Source organism: Eurosta solidaginis, chromosome 1, assembly GCF_040869045.1.
Source record: "Eurosta solidaginis isolate ZX-2024a chromosome 1, ASM4086904v1, whole genome shotgun sequence".
Classification (NCBI taxonomy): Eukaryota; Metazoa; Arthropoda; class Insecta; order Diptera; family Tephritidae; genus Eurosta; species Eurosta solidaginis.
The window spans coordinates 51,915,557-51,942,047 of NC_090319.1; the positions used below are offsets into that span (position 1 = coordinate 51,915,557).

The 26,491-nt window shown below is 35.8% G+C and overlaps 1 protein-coding gene across 2 annotated transcripts in view; it reads left to right on the plus strand.

Annotated features, from left to right (window-relative positions):
• The window catches only part of Nlg4 (Neuroligin 4), a 735,191-nt gene that overhangs the window by 237,447 nt on the left and 471,253 nt on the right, over positions 1-26,491 (plus strand). For both annotated transcript variants that reach the window (XM_067789474.1, XM_067789484.1), the window contains exon 3: positions 10,037-10,768. In XM_067789474.1, the coding sequence (XP_067645575.1) occupies positions 10,395-10,768 (374 nt within the window). In that variant the 5' untranslated portion in view covers positions 10,037-10,394. The remainder of the gene's footprint in view (positions 1-10,036; positions 10,769-26,491) is intronic.

A 26,491-nucleotide genomic window follows, 5' to 3' on the forward strand; every position in this document is an offset into this window, starting at 1 on the left:
GTTAAGAACCACGCCCACTTGTATATAAAAGATTTTTAAGAGGGTCGTGGACGAATAAAATAAGCTATATTTTTGGAAAAAAAAGCTTTATAACAATGGTATTTCTTTTCCCAAGTGGATTTGTAACAATAAATAGGAAAACTGCAAATTTAAAAAAATGAGAGAGGCACCGCCCCTTTTATGACTAAGCAATTTTCTATGATTGGAAGCCATAACTCGAAGAAAAATTAATGGATCTTAATAAAATTGGGTACACAAATTTTCCCTATAGCAAGAGATATTTCTAGAAAAAATGGACGAGATTGGTTAACGACCACGCCCGTAGATGCAAATAATAAGCTATATGTTAGCGAAAAAAGCTTTGTATCAATTAATTTCTAAATTGAGTTATAACATTAAATTGGAAAACACTTAAATTTGAAAAAATTGGTGTGGCACCGCCCCTTTTTCGTCTAAGCAATTTTCAATATTTCTGGAGCCATAACTCGAAGAAAAATTTACATATCGTAACAAAATTTGATACACATATTATCCTTATAGCAGAAAATATTTCAAGTAAAAATGGATGGAATCGGTTAAAGACCACGGCAACTTAGATATAAAACAAGTTTAAAAGGTTTAAAAGGGTCGTAGACTAGAATATAAACTTATAGTTTAGTAAAAAATAGTTTTGAATCAATGATATTTCGCTTATCAAGTTTTATTGTAAGAGAAAGTGGGGAGACATTTTTTTTTTTTAAACAGGCGGTGCAACGTGTTATGTAGAAAAGTAATTTATCTGAAATGAAATGTGCAATTGAAGCTCACGCTGAGTATATAATATTCGGTTATGCCGGAAATTTGACACCTTTACTTGTTTAATTTGATAATTTTGATTGAGCTTTAGGCCAGATTATTGAATAAAACTTCTTTTTTAGTAGTATTCAAAATATATTTATTTTTCGATATTTCGACTTCAATCTGAAGTCATCATCAAGAATACATATGGATATGTATGATCGACAGACTTACTTGTTTAAACTAAAATTGACTGGGCTATAGAAATGCATACATACTCAAAAGAAAAAAGGAAAATCTAAAAAAAAAATTTGAAATTTTCGTAAAATTCTTTTAAATTTTCTTGAAAGTTCTTTCTCAAAACTAAAAGAATTTTATTCACGAAATTTGTTAAAAATTGCCACGGCTATTTTCGTTGTTCGCAGCTGTACATTAGCTTATCACACATTGGTTGTAGGATTTCGCATCATCTACCAACTGCTTTGTCACATTGCGCTTTTTCAGGTTTTTGCGAACTTTTGTTAGTAACCTCGGCGCGTGAATTCATATGTCTTTCCAAATTAATTTATTACCGTTATAGCTTGCTTCGACTCGGCAGCTTGCCAAAATGTTGCGAAAATTTATTTTATGAGTGTTGTGGTGTTGAGACTTTTAAACTTTTGCATAGCTGAGGTCAATGAACAGAAAATTTTGCTGCTGTATATAATCTAATAAATGAACGAAAAAAAAAATCACAATAGGCAACACAAATAGTTTGATATAAAAAGACAACAATTATAATGAACGCGGTTTAAATTATTAATAGCTTTTTTTTGTTTAAATATTAAATTTTTAAACTTTAAATATAAACCAAGCCATATCGTATTCATATGAATGTGTGGAACCTGGATTCCCTATCATTTTGAAATCAGAAAGATGGGATCGCATATCAGTATCCGGGAAGGTCCCTGAAGACCTATAAAAAGTAAGAACCAGAGCAAAAAGAGTATCAATGCCTTAGGACTGAGAGGTCGGAAGTACAAATATATTCAGTGTGGTAATTGTGTTTGAACTATTTAAGTATAGGTACGGCATTTGTAACAACTTTTAGAGTACCATATAAGCCAAAATATTTTCTGTTTATTTCAACTGATCTAATTACTCTGCTGTGGTTGATTCATTACCTACAAATTATCCATATGAGCTTCATTCTAGTAACTCAATATATGCTCTACATTTGTTGCCTGAAGATGTTCTATTACATCTAAACCCCTAAAAGAATCCTTCAAGTACGGTCCCGATTTGATCCCAACATATTTTCTTAAAAAATGTGCGGAATACATTTACCAGCCCTTTACTAATATGTTTAACCTCTCTTTAAAGAATGGCATTTTCCCGATGGCTTGGAAGTAATTTTTTCTTATCCCACTCCATAAAAAAGGAAGCAAGACGGCTATTGAAAACTATCGTGGAATAGCAAAGCTCTCCGCTATCCCTAAGCTTTTCGAAGCAATCGTTACTAATCACCTTACATTTTCGATTTCTACATTGATAGATAGTTCTCAGCATGGCTTTTGTAGAGCCAAATCAACCACAACCAATTTGCTTGAATTTACAACTCACGTATTTAATGGGTTTAGAAAGAATCATCATACCGACGTTATATACACGGATTTCAGCAAAGCATTCGACAAAGTACGCCTCTCATTACTTGTTTATAAACTCGAATTGCTTGGCTTTCAACCTGGCCTAACTCGCTGGATCTCCTCCTATCTTTGCGGTAGAACTCAAAGAGTAATTTTTAAAAACATTTGTTCGAATATCATCGATGTACCCTCTGGTGTGCCTCAGGGCAGCCATCTCGGTCCTATTCTGTTTTTGATCTTTATAAACGATGTTTCAACAACTATAAAATATTCTAAAATTTTAATGTATGCCGACGACGTAAAACTTTTTAAGTCATACGTGTCGGTTGAAGAACGTTCTGTACTCCAGGCGGATTTAAATTGTTTATTTACTTGGTGTAATGCGAATTTTATGCCGCTTAACATAGAAAAATGTAAATTCATGTGTTTTTCACGTGGGAACGTACAGCCAGCTTCGTACACAATTAATGGCCAAACTTTGGAAAGCGTTGATGTTTTTGTCGACTTGGGAGTTACAATGAATTGCAAACTTAGATTCAACCCTCATATTAATGCCACAGTCAATAAAGCAAGAGGAGTTTTAGCATTTGTGAAAAGATGGGCAAACGAGTTTAGTGATCCTTACGTTACAAAAACCCTTTTTGCATCATTGGTGAGGCCGATGTTAGAATATGGATCGATAATTTGGAATCCGCGTTATCAAGTTCATGTGGATAGACTAGAATCAATTCAAAAACAATTTTTACTTTTCGCCTTGAGAAATCTTCATTGGGACTCTCCGTATAATCTTCCCCCTTACACTAATCGGTTACAACTAGTAAATCTCCCTACCCTTGCAAGTCGTAGAGAAACGCTAGGTGTACTATTTATGGATATACTTTTAAATGGATCGATTTCAAGCCCATTTATTTTGAACGAAGTAAACTTTAATGTTCCGTGCCGAGTTTCAAGGCATTATAAACATATAATTCTTAAACAATGCAGAAGCAACTAAACGAACCTTTTCTATGTTTGCGTGAAGATTATAACTCTCACTCGAGAATAATTGATGTTTCGGACTCGCTCTTTGCCATAAAAAAACGGTTATATCTTCTCTTAATAATTAAAAAATTATATTTATTTTTCTATTGTAGTTTGTGAATCTATATTTCTCAGCTGATGAGTTTCTCAGTAGCTGAGCAGTTTTAGATCCCGGCGCTTAAGAAGCCACTGCCTCTCAAAGACTCGGTAACAAAAAAAGTAAATATTATAACTAAAACTTAAGTAAGAATTAGGATACAAAAAAAAAAAAAACTATGTATGAATTAAAACAAAAAAAAAATAATAATAATAAGATTAGCCTGGTTTCATCGGGCCACTTGAGGGCAGTGCGCTGCCACAACGTCCGAGAAAAATAAAAGAGACTGCCTGGTTAGTATTCCTACAAGTGTGAAGGTTGTATCACTACTTGAGGCGTAAACGTGATATGATCTTTTTGGACCCCATTTTGGGTGAATTTCTTCCGATTTCCGACAACCCTGTGTATGTGTATCCAGTGTAGTTGCTTCTCAAGCATAAGCTTGACAAAGGCATGCCTACGCGTTCTTGGTATTGTAACGAATTCTGGAAATTTCTTATAATTATTTATACACCTTCTGCTAACGTTCGAATCGCTGAACTGTTGAATAAATAACTCCAATATTTATTATTGCAAAATGGTATTTATAAGACTACTTTGGGAGTAGTACTTCACAACTAATAGGTTGTTTAAATAAAACTGATTAGTCATTCTTCAGCTTGCGCTAATTTTGTACTCTCCGTTACCTCTTCGGCATATTTCTCCTAAAGTCTAGGCGTGTTGTATCGCATGCCTGGTTAGTGAGTAGCAAATTCTTCTCTTATCTGATGACTACATGTGAGTATGTGAGATATTTCTTTACTTCGAGCTGCTGGTTTTGTTGTTGTTATTATTTACTAACGGCATAGTGATGTTAATATTTGCCTTGCCGTACCCCACCTGGACAGTTCCTCTGCAATGCAGTTTTCCTCCGGTTTGTTATAGCACGATTTATGTTGATTGTACTAGATCTGTGAACTTTGCCCAAAAAGTTTAGGTTTGACGCCTAGCTCCAGTCAACCATATGCCTATCTCATAGCATCTGCATATACTAGAGGTGTGTTCCCATTTTTTTTCAATGACTCTTTCAAATGTATGTCAAGCAATGCATGCTGTCTTTTGGCGCTGAATGAGTAGTTTAGCTTTTTGTCCAGAACTGAATTTGTGGGTGTGGTTATATTTATACGCCCTTTTTCGTAAAGTTTTCAGAAATTCCTACAGGGAAAAATCATTATCATTTTGGAAGAATGTTGTTGATGTTGAATGCTTGTATTGCAACGGCATATATCAACTAGTTCGATGCGAGAAGCATCTAACATAAAACTGTAATTATTTCCGTAACTAATTTGGGATGACAAAGGTTCTATCTAGCATAATGTGCAAAATACTGAACTTTTTAGGCAACAAACTGACTGGACCTTATCAAAGCGACTTCATACATTTTAGATCTAATATCGACCAGATTTTCACGATGCCAAATGATGGTACCCAACGCAACCAGTTTCGTAAGCATAGGGAAGGAACTATTCAAGCCATTCGAAAAAAATGAGGTTTCAGAATTTCGTGCGACCAACGTCAGTCCAGAAATCAAACGCTGAATAACTCTTCCCAACAAGTGCTTTGTTGAACTGGGTAGGCAGCTTAAGATTCCAGTCTTCTCTCTCGAAACAAAAATATTGTTACGAATATTAGCCAAACTAAGGGGTGCTGCTATCTCTAAGCCGATGCTATACAGTGATATCATGCACATCCATAGATCAATCATTATGTATCTACATAAACGAAACAATAATTGCGTCTACACATATGTACCATGTACGTATACGAGTAGCGGAAAATCAATGCACAAGCACATGCATATATCTTATCTGAATTGCTCACAATGGAGGGCAATAATTTGTGCAACTATTACTCAAATGAGAAGTTATAAACTTAGTTGTGGCTGGAGATTTTGTAGCTGAAACTAACTAATAAGTTCTGGAAAAGAAAAGCCTAAAAGTATGCAATGAGAAATCAAAAAGTATAAAAGCGCGACAGTAGAGGCTACGAGTGAGTTTCATTTGAGCTATCAATCAGTTTGGTGGTTAAGCAAGCTAGTTGCAAAGTATAATTGTTATTGTGAAGTACTTTAATAAAGGCCATTTTCCATTATTCAATATTGGAGTTATTTATTCAACAGTTTATTGATTCGAACTTAGCAGAGGGTTGCAAATAAGAGGATTTGCAGTAAAATCGTTACAATATGCTACAAAAGTCATTAATAATAGCTGTACTGATGTATGAGTGGGAATCTTGGACGTTGTCGATAGAAAATGAGATAGCTCTTGGAGGATTCAAGAGGAACGTTCTCCAGAATATAAGTTGTGTTGTCCGCGATGCACATTGAAAATATAGAAGTAGGTATAATAGAAAGCTCTATGCGCCTTACGCAGATATGGTAATAGTGCAGCACATAAAACCACAAAGGCTCCGCTAGCTAGGTCATATTATGAAAATTGAAGTAGACAGTCCAGCCAAAAAATTATTTTAGCCAACACCGCAGCTTGGAGGAAGAGGGAGGGGAAGACCTCCACCGAGATGGGAGAGCCTGGCGTCAGTTATCGCGAAATATGGATAGCTGGGATGACTTGTTAAAAAACGATCAAAATGGCATAGGCGGTTAAGAGCCAATTAATGATGAATAATGAGTATGAAATGACTTCGAGCATATTCCAAGTCTTTATGAGATACTTTTGAGATAACATTGGCGTCAATTCTATACGAATCATATCGTTGCTGTTTTCGGGATGATTTCATTCAATTTGTTTAAATTAATTACTGTGTTGTATCATAATCGAAATTATTGTGTAATACGTCTGAAACTTAATTAATTTGAAGAATGTTTAAAGCTTTCTTGCTTGGTTAATCAAAATTTATTTTTTTAATATTAAAGGTTGATTATAATTGATGCATTTATTTTCAATGAATGATATTTTTTATACATCAAAAATGAATATCAAAGAAAAGTATAAGAAGATATTTCACATAAATTACAAACATAGTTATTTTAAAGTTGATAATATTCAAGATGGTATATAAAAGAAGGTAGTTCCACTCAAAATTTTTGACGTATTTGGGGATTTTTGAAGTTACATAATGTTTTTTGTTTTGCTAGAAGCGTTGCCATACCGTTATTGTTTAAGGCGAAATTGTGCTTTTTCGGGAAGGAAATTTTCTTCAGGATGAAAACGCAATGGTCATATGAGACAATAACAATATGCTTAGCACGATTTATGTGCATACATATCTACCTATTGAGAATATATTAAAACATGCAATTTTATTGAAAAATAGTGGATAATGACTCATACATTGGTCATCTTTATGGCAGCTTGACCCCTATACAGAAAAAATATACAAAAAATACTGTTTTTCTAGCATGGCCATATTATCATGCCTCTGCACTGGCTATTTCTCTAGGCATGTTGAGCACAAATGTACCTTAAAAATCTGCAGTGAGTGGTAGGGTTTAATTTGTTACGTTTGTGGGACGTCACATCTATGTCAATGTTAAAAGGACAAAAGAACTCTCATAACTAGTGGCTAACCTGCCGAGCTACAGGGCAATGTTCTTCTTAAAAAAGGGTTTAACAATTCCATCCTCAAGAGCTACCCTTGAATTATACAATAAATAAAAATATGGACTTGTCGCCAATTTATCACCATTCAATTTCATAAAAATTGCGTTTAAGTATGCTAAACTCTTTAGAATTTGTGTTTTCGGTTTTTAAGGACCTCCTTTGGGCAATCAATTGACAAACGTGTATGTTTTGTCAACATGTTATGAATAAACGTACGGACACTTAGGAATACTGTATTCCCTTCCTTTGTATACTTCGAGCCATGTTTCATCCACTAAAACAATTTTCGTGAACTCGAAAAACTTATTAAAAACCTTCTTTTCGAATTAATATATTTCCAACGCATGTTGCTCATTTTTCTTTTTTCTCTTTTTTATACTCAGTTGAGCAGAGCTCACAGAGCATATTAACTTTGATTGGATAACGGTTGGTTGTACAGTTATAAAGGAATCGAGATAGATAAAGACTTCCATATATCAAAATCATCAGTATCGAAAAAAAAAATTGATTGAGCCATGTCCGTCCGTCCGTCCGTATGCCCGATAATACGATAACTTGAGTAAATTTCGAGGTATCTTGATGAAATTTGGTATGTAGGTTCCTGGACATTCATCTCAGATCTCTATTTAAAATGAACGATATCGGACTATAACCACGCCCACTTTTTCGATATCGAAAATTTCGAAAAACCGAAAAAATGCTATAATTCATTGCCAAAGATGGATAACGCGATGCAACTTGGTACGTGGTTTGACCTTATGACGCAGAATAGAAAACTAGTACAATTTTTGACAATGAGCGTGGCACCGCCCACTTTTAAAAGAAGGTAATTTCAAAGTTTTGCAAGCTGAAATTTGGCAGTCATTGAAGATATCATAATGAAATTTGGCAGAAACGTTACTACTATTACTATATATGTGCTAAATAAAAATTAGAAAAGTCGGATGAAGAACACGCCCACTTTAAAAAAAAATTTTTTTAAAGTCAAATTTTAACAAAAAATTGAATATTTTTACTGTATATAAGTAAACTATGTTAATATTCAACTACAGAAATGATATGGTGAAACAAAATACAAAAATAAAAGAAAATTTCAAAATGGCCGTGGCTCCGCCCTTTTTCGTTTAGTTTGCCTAGAATACTTTTAATGCCGTAAGTCGAACAAAAATTTACCAATCCTTCTGAAATTTGGTAGGGGCATAGACTTTATGACGGTAACTGTTTTCTGTGAAAATGGGCGAAATCGGTTAAAGCCACGCCCATTTTTTATACACAGCCGACCGTCTGTCCTTCCCCTCGGCCCCTAACACGATAACTTGAGCAAAAACCGATGTATCTTTACTAAACTTAGTCCACGTACTTTTCTGAACTCACTTTATCTGGGTACAAAAAATAGCCGAAATCCGACCATAACCGCACCCACTTTTTCGAAATCGAAAAGTACGAAAAATGAAAAAAATGCCATAATTCCATACCAAATACGAAAAAGGGGATGAAACATGGTAATTGGATTGGTTTATTGACACAAAAAATAACTTTAGAAAAAACTTTGTAAAATGGGTCTGACACCTACCATATTAAGTAGAAGAAAATGAAAAAGTTCTGCAAGGCGAAATCAAAAGCCCTTGAAATCTTGGCAGGAATACCGTTCGTGGTATTACATATATACATAAATTAGCGATACCCGACAGATGATGTTCTGGGTCACCCTGATCCACAGTTTGGTCCTTATCTCGAAAACGCCTTCACATATACAACTAAGGACCACTCCCTTTTAAAACCCTCATTAATACCTTTAATTTGATACCCATATCATACAAACACATTCTAGAGTCACCCCTGGTCCACCTTTATGGCGTTATCTCGAAAAGGCGTTCACCTATAGAACTAAGGCCTTCTCCCTTTTAACACCTTGCATTTGATACCTATATCATACACACGCATTCTAGAGTCGCCCCTGGTTCACCTTTAGAACTATGGCCCACTCCCTTTTAAAATACTCTTTAATACCTTCCATTTGATACCCATGTCATTCAAACACATTCCAGGGTTACCCTAGGTTCATTTTCCTACATGGTGATTTTCCCTTATTTTGTCTCCAAAGCTCTCAGCTCAGTATGTAATGTTCGGTTACACCCGAACTTAGCCTTCCTTACTTGTTAACTATGAATTCAGTCGTATCGTTAATATGAAATCCATCAAAATTTGAAAAATTCTTAACATTTTTCAATCTAGTAGCTTGTTTTTGGTAAATTGCCATTGTCCCCGCAAAAGTCAAGTGTCTGTAGTCACACTAAATGGAACTACCTCCATTTTTTGTATCTTGGTATCATGGTATATATTGTGGTTTACAAATGTGATGTTTTTTTCTTTATACTTCAGTTATGAAAAAAAAAACAAATTTTTTCGATAAAAAGCCACTTTCAGTATGATCATGGCGGAGCGATACAAGGTGGCAGCATGGTGACATACCTAAAAACATAAATAAAAGTTTCATGTACTTTGTTTTTGTAAATTCGATGGACAAATGTCAAAATCGTACTGCGCCGGAAGTTGATGTTCCAAATCAAATAAAAAACTTTCTAATCAGCTGTCCCGTGTTGCCACCTTGTATCGTTCCGCCATGCACTTTGATAATTCGAATAAAGTCAGGCGGGTAGCACTGCCTTCTGAGAATGTTTTTTTTTTCATAATTTGGAAACTATTCGACTCAGACTGAAATTATTTCGTATTTTAGTCATCAAGCTCGAAATCTAACCAATTTTAGAAAAGGAAACATTAACACATTTCAGCCTTTAGAATTACTCATAAATAATATAAAATGAAGGCCCAATTAATTTTAACCAAAATATTTTTTCTAATTTTTCTTGCACATATGCATTATCTAAACTGTATCTCTGTTATTTTTATCTCTTTAGATTTTTGAGCTACAACATGTGTCAACAAGTTAAAACTAAAACTTAAACAACCTTTCAACCAGCCATGTTGTTTAGTAATCATGCTAAAAAACTTCCTGTCCAAAGCATAAGCGTTTCGAAATACAATACAAATTATAAAAATCACAAAAATATTTGCTTAAAACATAAATTTGAAAAAATCAAAAATGCAAGTCAGCGTGCGTCCAAAACTAATTTTGCCACACAGATAGAAAATCGCATTCGCTTAGCTGCAAATGTTTCACTTAAAAAGCAACTCAAAGCAAAAGTATAAAACGAGCAGAGAGACAAGCTAATAGTTTCTACAGAAAAAGCATCCAAAGCAAAGTAATCAAAAAGGATGCACAAAAAGACTTGTAAAAATATGCAAAAAGCTAAAATTTGTAGCGCAGCGAATAACAGCATATCGTCGCATAGTAAAAGTGGCAGCAGCGGCTTGTGCCGCAACTTACTGCCATCCCACCACCTGCGTTTCTCAAATATGATGTTAGTGGCTGTGAGTGCATTACTGGCAGTAGCGACGTTGCTTTCCAGTCTGGCAGAAGCCTCAACACAGGATGTTTATAAAAATGCGCGTCTCGGACATCGTATCGTTCAAACGCGTTATGGCCGCTTGCATGGACTCATTTTACCGATGGATAATTTTCGATTTTTACGACCGGTTGAGGTATTTCTCGGTGTGCCATATGCGACACCACCGACTAAGCTAAATCGGTAAGTAAATATTCAAATATTATAAAAATTTGAGAAAACAACTGTAAAAGATATAAAAATGGTAAAATAAACACGTGCACGAACATATCCGTACCAACTGAAAAGAAGGACACCACAGCGTATACGTAATATTTTTTTATTATTATAAAAAAGTTACATACATACAAACAAACAAGTAAAGTTAACAAAAGTGTGTTATTATATGCAGTTCAGCCACTTTTTCGGATTCTTAAGAAGACAATTCAGCAATATTTCTTGCGAATTATTAAGAGGAAGATGTAATTAATTTGAACATATGAGCTGCAATAAGACTGTTGTTGTTGTGTTGCTGCTCTTGTTGTAGCAATTCTTCGCTACACCTAATAGGTGTGACCACTAATTGTCATCAGTGTCCTCTAGCGGAAATAGTCCGAGAAAACTTGCATTTTTAACAGGCTTGGACCAGAGAGACAGTGCTGTTAAAGGCGTTGGTTCCACATTGCACTTGAAAAGTTGGTTGGTGTCATGTGGGGACATATTACAAGCAGGGTTGATTCTGGTAAGGGTTGATTCTAAGTAAGAATTTAAACTATTACAGTATCCAGATCGAAGTTGAGCTTGAGTGACGTGCGTCTCCCTGGTGAGGTTGATTTCCTCAACTGCAAGTTTAGGTTATTTGTCTTTAGTCTTTTAGTCTTTTTAGTCCGACGCCATTTAATGGATGTCTTTGAGGGCTTTATCATGATTCTTTTTTCAAATGGTTGAATTCTTAAGTGCCGGATTTCTTTAAAGTGCTTTCGGAGATGACGTCCTAAGTTCCCAGGAGGCGAGTCCTTTAATCAGACATCTGTTGGGATGACCAGAGAACCGGTTTATTCTGCATTTCACATCTATCCTTTATGGGCAGTATGCTCGCCTCAATGTATAGGTAATGTTCTGGGGTCATAAGAAGACATACCATGGAAGTTATGAGTTCCTTCTGTTTCTTTCAGCGTGTTTCTTCTAGGGTTGTTGCCCATATTTAAACGCGATTGTCCGTTGTGCGATGGAAGTGGCTTTTTTACTGATGGTCTAGGACAATCCCTGCTTCTGTTTCACAAATGGCAGTACGGGCCAGAATTGAAAATTCTTTAATTTTAAGCTCTTAATCATGAATAACAAATTATATTTTGCGTCTATAAAGCATCACGGGTTCGTCCCAAATCCTCCCACCGTAAGCAACTTATCCATTTTCAATGAACATAGTATTCCGTGTTTCCAAATAGATTTAGAGTTGATACATTCTACAATGATTCTGGAAGGCATTAGACAAGGTGTGGCAATGGCGGAATATTGAAAATATATCCCACAAACAAAAATTAACCAGGAGCCGCGAAAGTATGATGTCTTTTAAAAATACCCAAAACTAAGAGAGTACCCGGTTCTTAAAAAGTACCCGATTTTAAAAATTACCCGGTTTTTAAAAGTAACCAGATCCCAACAAGTACCCGGTTATGAAAAATGTAAAGTTTAAAAAGTACCCAGTTCTGAATAGATTTCAGGATCTGAAAATGTACCCAGTTCTAGAAAATAACTCGGTTCTTCAAAAAAAGCGACCGGATCATAAAACTGAACTTCACTTCAAAAAAAGTACCATATTCCACAAAGTAACCAGATCCGAAAAAGAACCGGAATCCGAAATAGCATCCGGATCCAAAAAGGTGCCTGGTTTTAAAAAAGGACTTGGTTCTGAGAAAGTACCGTGATTTAAAAATTACCCGGCTTAAAATATTATCCACTTTAAGGAGTACCAGGATCTGAAAAAGTATCCGGTTTTAAAAAAAGATTCATCCGATTCTAAAGAAGAATAATTTGAGCTTTTCGTAAATAGAGCGACCAATGCCTCCTACTTCCATTATTATAGTTCCGTTTTTTGTTTTCCCTTGATTTTTAGAACAAAATAAGAAATCTTGCAATAACGTTTCGAGTATTTCGAGTTGCCATGAAGCTAGCGTCTTGAGACTAACATAAGACATATGTGCTTCAGAGCCCCATGGCAGTAAAGAATGGGAGAAAAAAATGTCGCTAGATTGCGTAGGGTTCGTGGTATTCAAAAAAGCTAACAAATTTGCGAAATTCCGAAATTCTAAAAATAATTTCACCCTGTTGGCTTTTGTGCCACCGTGGTGTGATGGTAGCGTGCTCCGCCTACCACACCGTATGCCCTGGGTTCACACCCCGGGCAAAGCAATATCAATATTTTAGAAATACGGTTTTTAAATTAGAAGGGAATTTTTCTAAGCTGGGTCGACCCTCAGCAGTGTTTGGCAAGCGCTCCGAGTGTATTTCTGCCATGAAAAGCTCTCAGTGAAAACTCATCTGCCTTGCAGATGCCGTTTGGAGTCGGCATAAAACATGTAGGTCCCGTCCAGCCAATTTGTAGGGAAAATCAAGAGGAGCACGACGCAAATTGGAAGAGAAGCTCGGCCTTAGATCTCTATGGAGGTTACCGCGCCTTACATTTATTTTTTTTTTATTTTGTTGGCTTTTCTCCGATTTCTCGTAAGTTTGTGTGTTACTTTCGCAAACTATTTTTCTTTGAACGGGAAAAAGCGTGCCAATATTGGCAATTTCAGCCATTTTATAGAGCGCTAGATGATCTAGTTCAAGAGATTGAATTTGGGAGCGCAACATGAGAGTTAAGTTTTTTCAAGAAAAGAAAACGCCATTAGGAAATATCATACGGAATTGGGGGGCTGATATTGCGATCGGTTGAAGGTAGAGTGCAATTGATAGACGTTCTTTCTTATGAAGCTTCCAATATGAATGGACTTTAAGAAACTTTACAGACATGTAGCTTCGGTAATTTCATATCTAAACTTATATATTTCGCAGAATTTCAAATTCAATTCGAATCGTACTCAAAATTGTAACAGCAACGTAAATTCTTAACAAATTATCTCCTTTACAAATTCTCACTTTCATTGTTTGTTTGTTGTTCATTTAGTAAATTTGGAATTGAAAAACAATGCGATTGTATTGAAGCGAGAACTTTTTAATATTCGCTGCAAGTGAAAGCTTTTGAAAATTTTATTCTTCTTCAGTTTCGATGCAATGCTGAATGGCAGCAATTGATAAGATACTAAAAGCAAATGAAATTGCAGTGTTGCATACAGATAAGAAATGCAGCAAATAAAAATATTCCACAGGCAAAATTCTTACGATTTCAGTATTGTACTAGCAGTAAATTGAAAACATATACACATTAAGAACAAGCATGGAAAAAGGAAGAAAGGAATTAATATTTATACATTTTTATTTTATTACTGCATTTTGGAACCTTTTTGTGTTTCAATTAGATTGGAAATTTGTTTTTGTGTCATTTCATTGCAAAAATCATAAGAAAAAGAGTAACACAAACTATAAGCCAATACCAGCTTTTAATTGCATATCTACAAACAAATAAAGTAAAATCGTTGACCTAATTGTATACAATGTTGGTTCAAATGAAAGCTTCCAAAGCGAAAGTAAGATATCGATACAAGGCTCATATCAAGTAGTGTTCTACAAGTAGAGGCTACCCAACACTATCGAAATAAAGACTTGTTACTGAAATATCAAGAAGAATTTGCGCATTAACCTTGAAATGAGGTCCCAATAAGGCAATTCAGGATTTCCGGCAAAGAGTTTAGCATCACTGCACTTGAAAATTGGTGTAGTTTATTTACCAAATGCACTAACAAAATTTACGACCATGTATTTCCTATGTCATTGCAAATAGGCAACAATTCCAAATAAGGAAGGCTAAGTTCGGGTGTAACCGAACATTACATACTCAGCCGAGAGCTTTGGAGCCAAAATAAGGGAAAATTACCATTTAGCAAAATGAACTTAGAGTGACCCTGGAATGTATTTGTATGACATGGGTTTCAAATGAAAGGTGATAATGAGTATTTTAAAAGGGAGTGGGCCTTAGTTCTATAGGTGGACGCCTTTTCGAGATATCACCATAAAGGTGGACCAGGGGTGACTAGAATGCGTTTGTAAGATATGGGTATCAAATGAAAGGTGTTAATGATTATTTAAAACGTGGTAGGCCTAAATTCTACAGGTGGACTCCTTGTCGAGATATCGCAATAAAGGTGGACCAGGGGTGACTCTAGAATGTGTTTGTACGATATGGGTATCAAATTATATCGATGTTTGCTCAAGTTATCGTGTTAAAGGCCGAGCGGAAGGACAGAAGGTCGACTGTGTATAAAATACGGGTGTGGCTTCAACCGATTTCGCCCATTTTCACAGAAAACAGTTATGGTCATAGAATCTATGTCTCAACCAAATTTCACAAGGATTGGTAAATTTTTGATCGACCTATGGCATTAAAAGTATTCTAGACGAATTAAATGGAAAAGGGCGTAGCCACGCCCATTTTGAAATTTTCTTTTATTTTTGTATTTTGTTGCACCATGTCATTACTGGTGTTGAATGTTGACATAATTTACTTATATACTGTAAAGGTATTAAATTTTTTCTTAAAATTTGACTAAAAAAAAAGTCATCCGATTTCGCTAATTTCTATTTAGCACATATATAGTAATAGGAGTAACGTGCCTGCCAAATTCATCATGATATCTTCAACGACTGCCAAATTACAGCTTGCAAAACTTTTAAATTACCTTCTTTTAAATTACCTTCTCAAAAGTTTTAATATTTTCTAAATTTTTGTTATAATTCCTTTTGTAAAGTAAGATACTATTTATATTAAGTTCTTTTTTTGCAAAGATATAGCTTATTTTATTCGTCAACGGCCCTTTTTTTAAATCGTTTATATAAAAGTGGGAATGGTTGTTGACAGATTTCGTTAATTTTTCTTCGAAGCATTCTCTAAAGCAAATTATACTCTCTGTAAAATTTTTATATTCAGTTGAGCAGAGCTCACAGAGTATATTAACTTTGATTGGATAACGGTTGGTTGTACAGGTATAAAGGAATCGAGATAGATATAGACTTCCATATATCAAAATCCTCAGGATCGAAAAAAAATTTGATTGAGCTATGTCCGTCCGTCCGTCCGTCCGTCCGCCCGTCTTTCTGCCCGTTAACACGATAACTTGAGTAAATTTTGAGGTATCTTGATTTTTGCAGGTATGCAGCTTCCTGGGTACTCATCTCAGATCGCTATTTAAAATGAACATTATCGGACTATAACCACGCCCATTTTTTCGATATCGAAAATTTCGAAAAACTGGAAAAGTGCGATAATTCATTACCAAAGACGGATAAAGTGATAAAACTTGGTAGGTGAATTGAACTTATGACGTGGAATAGAAAATTAGTAAAATTTTGGACAATGAGGGTGACACCGCCCACTTTTAAAAGAACGTAATTTAAAATTTTTGCAAGCTGTGATTTCGCAGTCGTTGGAGATATCATGATGAAGTTTGGCAGGAACGTTACTCCTATTACTATATGTATGCTTAATAAAAATTAGCAAAATCAGAGAACGACCACGCCCACTTTAAAAAAAAATTGTTTTTAAGTTAAATTTTAACAACAAATTTAATATCTTTACAGTATATAAGTAAATTATGTCAAGATTTAACTCCAGTAATGATATGGTGCAACAAAATACAAAAATATAAGGAAGTTTCAAAATGGGCGTGGCTCTGCCCTTCTTCATTCAATTTGTCTAGGATAATTTTAATGCCATATGTCGAACAAAAATTTACCAATCCCTGTGAAATTTGGTAAGGACGATAGGTCTAGGACGGTAACTTATTTCTGTTAAAAGGAGCAAAATCTGTTGAAGCCACGCCCAGTTTTTATAAACAGTCGACCGTCTGTCCTTCCGCTCGGCCATTACCACGATAACTTGAGCAAAAATCGATGTATCTTTACTAAACTCAGTTCACGTACTTATCTGAACTCACTTTGTATTGGTATAGGTTAGGTTAGGTTGGGTGGTAGCTTCCCTGATAGAGGAAGCTCACTTGGACAACATGACGGTCCGTTGTGATACCACATATAATAAACTAAACTAACGCTGACGTAGATATAACTACTTAGAGAATCGTTGGGTAGCAACGATAAAGTTCCGAATGATCCCGATCTCAACCTTGGATAGCTCCTCGGGAGATCCAAGTGAGTCACGACCGAAATACTTTCGCCTAGTGCTGGCAAAAGCTGGGCAGTCAAGCATAAAGTGATTTGGTGATTCCACCTCATCATCCTCCATACAGCTGCAGCAGGATGGAGTTTCCAATATATTGAGACGTACCGCATGGATACCCATGGGACAGTGCCCTGTCAAAACCCCAATGACCATTGATAGGTGAGCCTTAGTGAACCCAATTATTTCAGCAGACCTCCTGCCATCCACTTTCGGACAGAAAGATCTTGATATCCTACAAGACGTAGTGTCCGCCCAACGTTTGCTGAGCTGACTCGAGGCCCAGCTATGGAAGAGCAATCCACAGGTGGCTAGCGGAATCCCGAAATCCCTACAGCCATCCTCATCCGGTTCAGTTGTGCCGATTCGGGCTAAGAGATCCGCTTGACAGTTACCCGGAATATCACTATGGCCCGGGACCCAGATAATCTTAATTGTAAAATAATTCGATGCAATCGCAAGTGTGGTCAGGCACTCCCAGACCACCCTCGATCGCACTGTAGTTGAGCTCAAGGCCTTTATAGCCGCTTGGCTATCAGAGTAGATGTTAAATTCCCTAACCGTAGTAGCGCTGGATAGCATTTCATCCACCGCATCCTTAATCGCAGCAACTTCCGCTTGGAATACACTGCAGTGATCAGCCAACTTAAACTTGCGGCTTACATTTAGCTCTTGACAAAAGACCCCCCCGCCAACCTTTCCGTCCAACTTCGACCCATCCGTGAACAAGTTAACCGGTCCCATGCCCCAGATAATTCCTCTTCTCCACTCCTCCCTCGGGGGAATGACTTGGGTGAAGGTTGTATAGGGAGCGGCCACCGGCATGCAATAGTCCGTCCTGTCCGGGATAAAGTCGAAACTAGTAAGAAGGCTAGAGTGTCCGAAATCAGAAAGCATATAACCCATATCACGAAGCCTGACCAACGACCGGGCCGCGGCTGCCTTTCCCGCAATATCTACTGGATGTATATTCAGCATGAGATTCAGTGCCAAGGTAGGTGTTGTTCTCATAGCGCCACTGATACCGATAAGCGCCGTCCGTTGCACTGACACTAGCATTTTGGAGGTGCTCGCCGTGAAAATTACGAAAAATGGAAAAAATGCCATAATTCTATACCAAATATGAAGAAAGGGATGAAACATGATAATTGGATTGGTTTATTGACGTAAAATATAAATTTAGAAAAAAAACTTTGTAAAATGGGTGGGACACATACCATATTAAGTAGAAGAAAATGAAAAAGTTCTGCGGTGCGAAATAAAAACCCTTGAAATCTTGGCAGGAATACTGTTCGTGGTATTACATATTTAATAAATAAATTAGCGGTATCCGACAGATGACGTTCTGGGTCACCCTGGTCCACATTTTGATCGATATTTGGAAAACGTCTTCACATATAAAACTACCAACACTCCCTTTTAAAACCCTCATTAATACCTTTAATTTGATAACCATATCGCACAAACACATTCTAGAGTCACCACTGGTCCACCCTTATGGCGATATATCGAAAACGCGTTCACCCATAGAACTAAGGCCCACTCACTTTTAAAGTACTCATTAACACCTTTCGTTTGATACCCATATCGTACAAACACATTCTAGAGTTACCCCTGCTCCACCTTTCTGGCGATATCTCGAAAAGGCATCCACCTATAGAACTAAGACCCAAGGCCTTTTAAAAAGACTCATTAACACCTTTCATTTGATACCCTTATCGTACAAACACATTCTAGAGTCAACCCTGATCCACTTTTATGGCGATATCCCTAAATGGCGTCCACCTATAGAACTATGGCCCACTCCCTCTTAAAATACTCTTTAATACCTTTCATTTGATACACGTGTCATACAAACACATTCCAGGGTTACCCTCGGTTCATTTTCCTACATAGTTATTTTCCCTTATGTTGTCACCATAGCTCTCAACTGAGTATGTAATGTTCGGTTACACCCGAACTTAGCCTTCGTTACTTGTTTTACGATAGGTTTAACGGTTTTTTGATGTTCGATAAAAATTGTTTAAAGATATCTTAATATCTCGATAATATCAATAACACTGCAAGATATGTTCAAAGTTTCAAGTCTCTAGCTTCGCGGGAAGTTATTTAAAACCCTGCATAGAAATTTATTATTCGGACGATTTTTAATTAAATTAAGTTAACGTTCCCGGTTGCGCCCAGCGGCAATTTTTTTTCCTTACCATTCCACCGTTTTTTTATAAGTTAAAAGCTACAAGAAAAATTCCTCTTTTGTAATTGTGTTCATTTGATACAATTGCCTATTTACGTATAAATATTCAAATGCATCTCATGGCCGATTTTCCAACGGCTTTTGCTCACACACCAAGATTACTCCATTTGTTTGACCGGGACAAGAAAGGTGCTGCTTCGCTTATCAATGTGTCGTTAATGCTAAGTAAAAAATCTTATTTGGCACATCAAAATACTGGTCACATATGCATCATCACATAAATTTACAAAAATTGGGACTATCCTGCGTGCCGAAATCTTTTCAGAGGCTAATATCCGCACATTTTTACGCAGAGTTCGTACAACTCTACTTGTAACACCCTACAAAGTATGCTGCAGGCATAACCACGACAAAGACCATAAATCCTCCGAAGATAACTTCTTTCAAATACTTAAAACGTTGTCCTACTTTCTTCCATAAATAATTTCGAGCCATATATCAGGATAGGTGTATATAGAGATTTGCAGAGCATTATTATTATAATTTTTTTTTTTTGGCTGGAGACAATCTTTTCTCTTCAGTCTAAAGAAGATTTTCGTGGTTGACCTCCTTTTATCTATCATTGCTGGTTCTTTGCCGTTTTGATCTGCCAGCAGTCACGAAGCTGCAAATGTGTGAGTTCATGGATATTTCCCTAATGAAATTCAGTACTCTGTCTGGGCGTCGTTCATCACAAGAAATTTTTGTTATATTATTTCTATTGTGAAGGGGATTTTATAGTGACAATAGAAGTGGATGGTTGACGCAAGTATTTGGAAATGGTAGACGATGCGATACACGTGTACACCGATGGTTTCAAAAAAAAAAAATTGGAAGGGTACTGTATGCAGCCAGATCACTGTGTTGTTTTCCAGGCGGAGATGGTAGCCTTAACCAAACCAGTACGGACACTGAAATGACATATCTTAATCCGCAGTTACGGTAACTTTTATATAGACTACCAAACAGCAATTAAGGCAATCTTCGCACATAGCACAATATGTGTAAATTTGTCAGGGTATAAGCAGCTCCTGAAAAAGGGCGCATACTTCGAAGCTTGTGCCGTAGACATGCCAAGAAGATTGGGCAAGATTTAGAAAAGCAGCTGCACATAACTGACCAACAGGAGAGAAGTGGACACACCGGCGAAGTTACAAAGTCACGAAAATCATGCGCAGGTCTTACAAACTTCGACTAACAAACTTCCACTAACATTGAAAAGCGAGGACTGTAAGCCCATAACGGGAATTTTGAATAGCCAGTGCCTTTTGACATAACATGCTTTCAAATAAGGTCTAGTTAGTGTTGGCAGATGAAGGAAGTGTGGGTTTGGGAACGAAACGATAGAGCACGTTTTGATCTCACGTCATGCGCTTGCCATACTAAAAAAACTACAGTTCAAATGCAACAGCTATTAGCTCTAAAAGCAGAAGTTGGCGTAGGTCCCAGAAAGTTTCTAGTTTTTACAAAGAGAACGCAGTTATATTGTAATATAGTTCCTGGTTTTTGATATGATTTTTCCATTTTATCGCTAAGGAAGCTATTGGGAACTTTCTGGGCTCTCTATGTGAGACCCTAACGCACAGGCGAGTTCAAACTAACACAACTTCTCTAGCGCGTTTGTTAAGAGCAGTGATAGCAATATCATTAACATGTGGCAACCATTGCTCTGTCTGTACTATGAAGTTGCTCCGACCTAGAACTTACTCATATTTACGATTTTTGACGAACTCACAAAATTAGAGCAATATGTCTCATGTAAAGAAGCAGTATTCGAAATCTGATACTTTTATAAAAGCTGCAGCTGGTTACATTACACCTTTTATTCTTAAAATTAGTATAAAAAAGTTAATATTTGCTTCATATTGGCGAAAATGACAACAACATACAATCAATAGAAGAAGCAGAGAAACAAAATTTTTACTTAATCCTCTCCAAATATATTTCAACTACAAAGCAATACCATATTTAATCCCCAAATCCGCCGAATTGAACAAAAGTTCAATTTGCAAAAATTAATAAAGTTTTTTTTTTTAACAACCCAATGCGAGCCAAATGTTACGCGAAAACAAACGGTTATTTGGACTGTCGCCTCAGCAACTTGGGCCTTCTCAGTTATTTTATAAACTTATTTAGCAACTCCCACAGGTATTAAACAGAGGGAAAAGAGGGCGAGCGGTGCTTTTTTGCAGCGCAGTCAAAACCAATTTAATAAATTGAAACGCTTTGACGGCTTATTTGCCTAAAAGTTCGCTATGCTTTTACCAATTTTTTTTTATATTGGTATATATTTTCTTTTTTTTTTCTTTTTTATATTTTATTATGCTGTAGAACAATCAGCTTATTTGCCAAGTGCAGTTACCGCATTATTGCTAGTTCAGCGATATTTATGGTTCATTTGAGCTTTTTTTGCCCATCCTTTGTGTGTATGCACGTTAGGGTGGAGTGAATTTATTTTTTTTTTTTTCGAAATCTCGTTTTTGGCTGACCTCCAGAAAGTTGCCTTTCTAGACCAGAAATAAGGTTGAAAATTTTTATTTCATTCATTGTATGTTTAGAGGTGCCACAACGCAACTAAACTTTGAAAACGACGGTGGGTACAATTTTTTGTTTTTTTTTTTTTTTTTTTTTGTCATTGATTTACTTTCGCTTGTTGTTATAGTGCTCACTGATTTCTAAGCCTACTGATTTTCATGGCCTACTATGTGCCTGTAAAACTCTTACTTATACACTTGATTAGAAACGTAACAAAAAACTGTAAAACAGCATTTAAAATTTCTGGTTTTTAGTTATAATATGTAATTTTACTAAAGCTATGTATATTAAAAAAAGAAATAAAATAATTATATAAATAATGAGCTTTGTAAATCCCGATTATTTTGCTCAGCTTCTTGGGGCTGGGGGCATCTCAAAACGCCATCCTATGAAAATAATATTTAGTGGTTTTGGTTAACTCTTATAAAGACAACTTTTCATTGCTAGGCCATTACAAAAAAAAAAAAAAAATTCATAGGGTATCACTCCACCCTAATGCACGTATATACATTCATACATACTTGTGTAGTAAACTTACTTTTTTGTACAAGTTTTTTTTTTTTTTTTGTTTTTTTTTGTTTTTTTTTGTTTATTGTGTAGTATCAAACCAACAACATCTGTTTTTGAAAAGTTTGTTGATGTTTTATTTAAATTGGGGATCAATAAAAAACGTTATACCTCTACAAGTAAAAGCAAAAACGGAAAAAGAGAAACGTAAATAAGCTTAGGAGTGGGAGAGCTGAAAAAATTTCGGAAACTCATGGTAATAGTTTGCATAAAAATGCAAAAGTGTAACAAATATGTTTATGTGAACATTTATATTTCATACTGAAGACCTTTTTATTAAAATTCTGTTAGCATATTCTTGTTTAACCCTTAAAGTTAATAACAAACAAGTAAGGATGGGACTGTCTTTGGCTGTGGCGAAAACTTCATACTTTTCATGAAAGGTGCTGAATAATATTGCCATATACATAAGCATTTGGTGAAATTTGAATATTCTAGCTGTTGAAATGGGGCAGTAAATACGAAAAGCTTCTTATCTTAAAAATGTGTGCAATATATTGTTACGAAATCTGAGGATTATGATGATATTCATGTACCTTCTGTTAATATTCGAATCGCTAAACTGTTGAATAAATCACTCCAATATTCAGTATTGCAAACTGCTCTTTATTTAGATTATTTTGGGAGTAGTACTTTACAAGCAATAGCGTATTTAAATCAAAGCTGATTAGTTACTACTCTTCTTGCGCTGCTTTTATACTCTCCGTTGCCTCGTCCGCATATTTCTCCAAAGGTCTATTTTTATTCTAGACGTTTCACCTTCTACAACTATTATATCTCCTGTTTGGTAATTTAGTTATATGCGTGCGCATGTGTGAGTAATAACTTCGACTGAGAATTACATGTGTGTGTGTGTGTGTGAGATATCTCTTCACATCGAGCTGCTGGTTATGTGTGTGCATGTACTCAAGTGTAGCTTGCTTTAATGTTTTTGTTGTTGTGCCTCTATTTACTAACAGTTTAGATATGCTAAAATTCATCATAATATGCTTTATATACGATTCAGACAACGAAATGTTCAATATACGAAAGCATATGGTAAAATTTGAAGCTTCAATCTGATAAATTCATGAAGATATGACAAAAGTCCTCTATTCTGAAAAATCGGTTGGCCGGTCTCGGCCAATGTCTAATCGGGCACCTAAATATGCGCGCTCACCAAATTGTATCGATATATCTCAAAAATTTAGGGACTAGTTTGCACAAAAAGAGACAGACGGACATGGCTAAATCGACTCAGCTCTTCATCCTGATTGTTTCGGTATACTTATTGGTGGATCTATCTATTTTCTTTAAGGACTTACTATTTTGAGATTCGTGACCAAATTAATATACAATTTCATTTTCATTAAAGATATAAAAATATGTAAGGTAAGCTAATTTCGCTTTCAATAGAAAACTTTATACTTAGCTGTGTATTTGAATAAAGGAAAACTTTATTTCGTTATTTCTATAATTAAACCCCTAGACGCGCAAAATGAAAATGGCAGGAATTTGGCTTCGGAGATTTTGATTTATAAAATTTTTTCTACGCTGCAATCGGATTTCTAAAGTTTTTTCTTGGTTTTAAGGTACGCCTATATGTATGGAAAAAGTGTTGGCCAGATAAAAACGAAAAATCTACGATTTGTCTAACCAGGTACTTAATAAAAGGAAAAAACTTATTCCAAGCAAAATAACGTTAATAAAAATTATTTTAATATTAGCAGACTGGTCAGAAGTTGTTCTACCCTAACTTTGGTATATCTGCAAAATTTTATGAAACAGTATGTGTATCTTATTTCTTGTAAAGCTTGCACAATTTTTTAAACTTCACCCAGGAGTGTGGTCAAACTTATCATATCGCATGTCCTCCCAGGAAAGTATTGCTCCTTTACCAACGGTATTTTTACCGTGGATAACATATGGGGTAATTTGGGGCCGACCGACTCTCGACCTATCAGTAGAAAAATACAGTGTTCTAGCTTACTCCAAATTGAATTGTTGTAACGTCAAACCATTTACCCGTTGGTTGCTGTCGGAATATGATGAATTCTTTATTTGAAGACATAGGACTAAAGCATTAGTGGTCGCTACATGCGGGTCTTGTTATCCAATTGCCAATCTATTTGAATTTTATTCTCTGGTCTCGATGTGCTTTCGATGGTTAGATGGTGGCATCCCATTTAGCAAATAATTGGGTGTATATATATGTTGGACATAGTCTAACATTTTTTTGTTTCCTTCCAAAGGAAGTTAGTTATGTCTGCTACACATGCGGTCCCATAAAACTCAACAGCATATTCTCTGCTTGACTTTTTGACCTGTGTATCTCAATCTGATGGTAGCTTGCAGTTAGACACTCGGTTTCCTCGAAGTAGAAGAGAAGGTTTAAAGTGAAAAAGAAGTGAAACACCTGAATAAATAATGTCAAAGTACAGATTATGTTTAGTAAAACTTGCTATGGTTTGCGAATCACGACTTTGCTCGTGGCTGCTAGATCTAGATTGTTTGATAGGACAATATTTTCACCAGCTCAATTACAATATTATTATGGTCTTGGTTCAAACATTTCTGGTCCCCTCAACCAGTATCTTACGTGCACATAGGACCATAGAAACTGTGTCTAGATTATCGGTACAATATTTGATCACGCGACTAATTTAAATATTATAAAAGCTCATTGTTCTGCGGACAGATTCTGCACCAAACAGTTATTCTATTCGTATATCAAAACTCCAGCCAGAGCTAGATATCAATCATTTAATGTTGTCTTTAACCCAATTGTTTTACAAATTATTTCCGGATTCTCTTTAGCATTCCATAACTGTTCCTCCCAAGTTGTGCTGTCAAGTATTCTCTGAAAGTTCGGAAGCCAGAGTCTACAGTTTTTAGCGAGCTTCAGTAAAGATGTGCACATTCCTCATTGTAGTGGGAGCTATTTGAAAAATAGGTGCAGTCACAGAATATTAATTTAACCATTGTCAAGTTCTTAAGTTCCGGAACTTATGAGGTATCCCCCCTACTCAAAGTCAGACCAGAGAAAAGAGTACGTAGGTGAAACCCTTCATCTCATCACTATTACCAGTCAAAAAATTCAACCGTTTATTAGTCGGGCGCTTTTACCCCAAACTCACCTAGACGTCTTCGGTATGAATGTCGTCGATCAATATCTACAACAGACAAATAAGATAAACCAGAAGTGTTTACTTAATCTTGAAATTCTCCTGTATACGTAAATCAAAGCATGATCTATATCTTACAATGTGCGTAGCTGGAGATTATTCACAGCAGAGGGCTGACTCTCAGACCCCATACCACCGTATTATACGAGATCAGAAAACACATCTCTCCCATAAACAGAAGCAATTCGTTTTGACCATAGGATGACAGTCTTCAAGGATACTCATAAACAATAACTATTCATAGCCTGGACATACGAACAATCACTCTGTTGATCCCAAAATAAATCAAGTCTTATTATAAAATAAACCAGCCAGACGACCCTTCCCATATGAAAAAATTTATAACATTTCGTTTACCAGTACAACTGGGTATAAAAATTAGATGCTAATGTAAGCATGCATATGTTAAAATTCAGAATCATAAACTACGTACAAAAGACCTAGCTTAGAAGTGAGAAAAACTAAACTTAGGCCAGCAATAAAAGAAACTGAATATAAAAAATTTAAAAACTTGCTCTAACAAATTCCCAAGCAATTACGTTGCAAAACTTTTTTTGTTCCGTCTCCTACCAAACTAAGCGGATCGTTGGTTAGTGGGTGCAATGGCAAAAAAAGGCATATTTTCATATATCACAAAAACCACAAAAGGCAAATATGACTTGTAATACGCAAAGCAGCTCATGATGACGAAATTACATCAGCCTTTATTGGCGACTGAGTGGCTAAAATATTTTTGAATTACTTATCGTTTTGAATATTAAAATGTTTGCGCTTTGTTGGATGTGAAAAATGGTAGCAAAAAGCTAAAAAATTTAAACGCAGAATGTGAAGATAGATGCAGGAAAGAAATTACAAAATTTAGCAAGAAAATTATGAAGTTTGCTGTTAAGTCAAGAGTATGATTTTAATTTGATTGAACTACTAAAAGTACGCAGCACAAATTAATAAAGAAGGCCAGAATGAAGAGAACAGCGCTATTAAATGAAGAAGTAATGATTTTTGGCAAATCTAACTGTGATGCTTAGAAACTTCTTGTATTTTTGTTTTTTATGTTATGCTATTTAAGGTTGTATTATGTTGTTTTTTCGTGTTGTATT